This window comes from Mastomys coucha, unplaced genomic scaffold, assembly GCF_008632895.1.
Source record: "Mastomys coucha isolate ucsf_1 unplaced genomic scaffold, UCSF_Mcou_1 pScaffold18, whole genome shotgun sequence".
In the NCBI taxonomy this organism is placed as follows: domain Eukaryota; kingdom Metazoa; phylum Chordata; class Mammalia; order Rodentia; family Muridae; genus Mastomys; species Mastomys coucha.
The window spans coordinates 109,353,653-109,356,715 of NW_022196900.1; the positions used below are offsets into that span (position 1 = coordinate 109,353,653).

Here is a 3,063-nt window from a genome sequence, read left to right on the forward strand (position 1 = left end):
GAGGAGGAGGAGGTGGCAGGGGTGTGGAGGAGGAGGGAGGAGGAGGAGGTGGCAGGGATGTGGAGGAGAAGGGAGGAAGGGAGGGGAGAAGGGCGGGGGGTCCATTGATTCATTCACGTACCTGTACTATTTATTACTCTGAAAGACAATTTGAGAACAGCTCTCCTCAAAAGAGTGAATATAGGGTTGGAGAGATGGTGCGGTGGTTAAGAATACTCGTTGCTCTTTCAGACCTAAGTTTGGTTCCCAGCACCTACACAGCAGTTTAGAAGTACCTCTAAATTTAATTCTAAGTGATCTGATGGCCTCTTCTGACCCCCATGGGCTCCTGCACACACACAGTGCACAAATATACACTCAGTACAACAGACATACACCCAGGTACACACACACAAAAATAAAATTAACCATTTTTTTTAAGACTGAACATAAAGCTGTGTTTTAACATGACAAAGAGCAGAAACCATCCTTGGCCTACGATGCAAGAGTGTAAGGCACATAGGACCTAGGACGGGGCTTAGCCAGGTCTACCTGAGATCATCTGTCTTTAGTATGCGCCTCCCCTTTCCCATGGCTCGGACTCCAGAGTTTTCATTACGTCAAATCAAAGCTCCTTGGATCAGCTGGTACCTCTAACACCCATCTCTGCCTCAGTGGCTGAAGGTCACCCACAGTTCCGTGAGGGTGAGGTTGATATTGGTCTTGGCTAGTTTTATATCAACTTGCCACAAGCTAGAGTCATCTAAAATGAGGGAACCTCAACTGAGAAAATGCCTCCATAAGATTCCAGCTGTATAGCATTTTCTTAATTATTAATTGATGGGGAAGGGCCTAGCCCATGGTGGGTGGTCCCATCCCTGAGCTGGTGGTGCTGGGAGCTATAAGAAAGCAAGCTGGGTTAGCCACAAGGAGCAAGCCAGTAAGCAGCACCCCTCCATGGCCTCTGCGTCAGCTCGTGCCTCCGGGATCCTGCCCTATGTGTGAGTTTGTCCTTTGCTATGGAAATATGAGCCAGATAAACCCTTTCCTCACCCCTCTCTTTGGTCATGGTGTTTTGTCACAGCAATGGGAACCCTGACTAATGCAGCATCAGAGCCGTGTGTGGCTCATGTCAGTGAGTTATGTGGGCTTCTGCGAGTGTCCTTCCTACCCCGGCAGTCAAGAAGAGGCTCTGAGGAGTGGCCCTGTTGTTACCTGGACCTTGGAGAGAGTGACTAAATCACGAAACACAAACCACCGGACATTCTCTGTGCAGGGGGGAGTGGTGAGCGAGCCTTGGTAGAAGAAATAGTGGCTGATGTCTTCAGGCAACATGTTCCGAATGTTCACATTTTTCAGAGTTGTGGTTTCTCCTAAGAGAAAAGACAGGGAATGAGGGAGAAAGGAGCAGTGCTACCCGAGCAGGGACAGCTCGGCCTCTGCCTCAGGAAGGTTCAAGTCGGCTGACCTAAGCTGCAGAACAAAGGGGCTGATGGCTGAAAAGCTGTCCCCTGGTTTACAGCTCTGTGGATGGGGGAGCAGCAAAGAGCTGGGCCTAGTGGGGCACACTGTAATAGAGTGAGACCCAAACTTGTCCCTGGGCTTTAAAGTGACTTCTAGGGCTGGAGAGATGGCTCAGTAGGTAAGAGCACTGACTGCTCTACTGAAGGCCCTGAGTTCAATTCCCAGCAACCACATGGTGGCTCACAACCGCCTGTAGTGAGATCTGGTGCCCTCTTCTGGTGCGTCTGAAGACAGCTACAGTGTACTTATTTATAGTAATAAATAAATCTTTGGGCCGGAGCAAGTGGGGTCCAACCAGAGCGAGCAGGGCTGACCATCCAGAGCGAGCAGAGGTCCTAAAAGTCAATTCCCAACAACCAGATGAAGGCTCACAACTATCTGTACAGTGTGTACTCATATACATAAAATGAATAAATCTTTAAAAATTTATTTTTATTTTTTGTGTATGGGTATTTTGTCTGCATGTATGTATGTATGTATGTATGTATGTATGTGTGTGTGTGTATGTATACCATGTGTGTGCCTGGTGCCTGAAGGGGTCAGAAACTGGCTTCAGAACCCCTAAAACAGGAGGTACAGACAGTTGTGAGCTGCTATCTAGAGGATGGATATCAAGCCTAGGGCTTCTCTGAGAGCTGCAAGTTCTCTAACAACTGAGCATGAAGGCTCTGGCCTCTGGGCTGCGTCTGAGCACAAACACGCCTACACCTTAATAACCTAAAAAAATCCATCTTTAGGAGCTGGAGAAAGGACAGCGCACAAGAACTTGTGCGTGGTTTCTCGGGGGTACGCTTCCCTCATAAACCTACAGCAGGAAGGGCGGAGACAAGGCCCTCAGTAGAAGAGACCTGGCTTCCCTCTGGAGGGAGGGCTGCGGCCTCCCCACTCACCCTACACCTGGCTTCCCTCTGGAGGGAGGGCTGCGGCCTCCCCACTCATGCCACACCTGGCTTCCCTCGGGAGGGAGGGCTGCGGCCTCCCCACTCATGCCACACGCGTCCTGTGGGCCCTCCTTACCTGGATGCTTGACGTTGCTCATCTCGGAAATGAAGGTGCTGTAGTAAGTGTTTTCGGCATACTCATCAACCTGGGGAGAAACACAGAGCCCTCACCACGGTGGAGAACAAGGCCCACTACCCCACACCAGCCTTTTGATTTCCCCACTGGAAAGCTGAGCAAAAAACATGGTGGTAGCATGGCTCAGCTGTCCTAGTGGAGACAAGCTGACTGTCCCCTGCTACCGACTGCCCTCATCTCTATCCTCAGGGCTCCTGACAGACATGATGTCCCACAAGGAGATGCTCTTGTAGCCCTGTTGCTACAACACTCTTTTGTATGAATGTTGATTTCATTGACTTATTTTAATGTGTATCAGAGTTTGTCTGTGTGTCTGTATGTGTACCATATGCCTGCAGTGCCCAGGGAATCCAGAAGAGGGCACCAGACCCATTGGAACTGGATTCACAGTAGGTTGTGAGCTACTCTACCCCTGCTGTTCTCAGTAAGAGCAGCAAGGCCCCTAACCACTGAACCATCTCTCCAGCCCACCCCCCCCCCTTT

General features: G+C 50.2%; 1 protein-coding gene across 3 annotated transcripts in view; it reads right to left on the reverse strand.

Annotated features, from left to right (window-relative positions):
• Positions 1–3,063, reverse strand: part of Ca6 (carbonic anhydrase 6) — a 27,855-nt gene that overhangs the window by 8,246 nt on the left and 16,546 nt on the right. For all 3 annotated transcript variants that reach the window (XM_031379556.1, XM_031379557.1, XM_031379555.1), the window contains exons 5-6: positions 2,521–2,590; positions 1,195–1,352 (exon numbers count right to left, since the gene is read on the reverse strand). In XM_031379556.1, the coding sequence (XP_031235416.1) occupies positions 1,195–1,352; positions 2,521–2,590 (228 nt within the window). The remainder of the gene's footprint in view (positions 1–1,194; positions 1,353–2,520; positions 2,591–3,063) is intronic.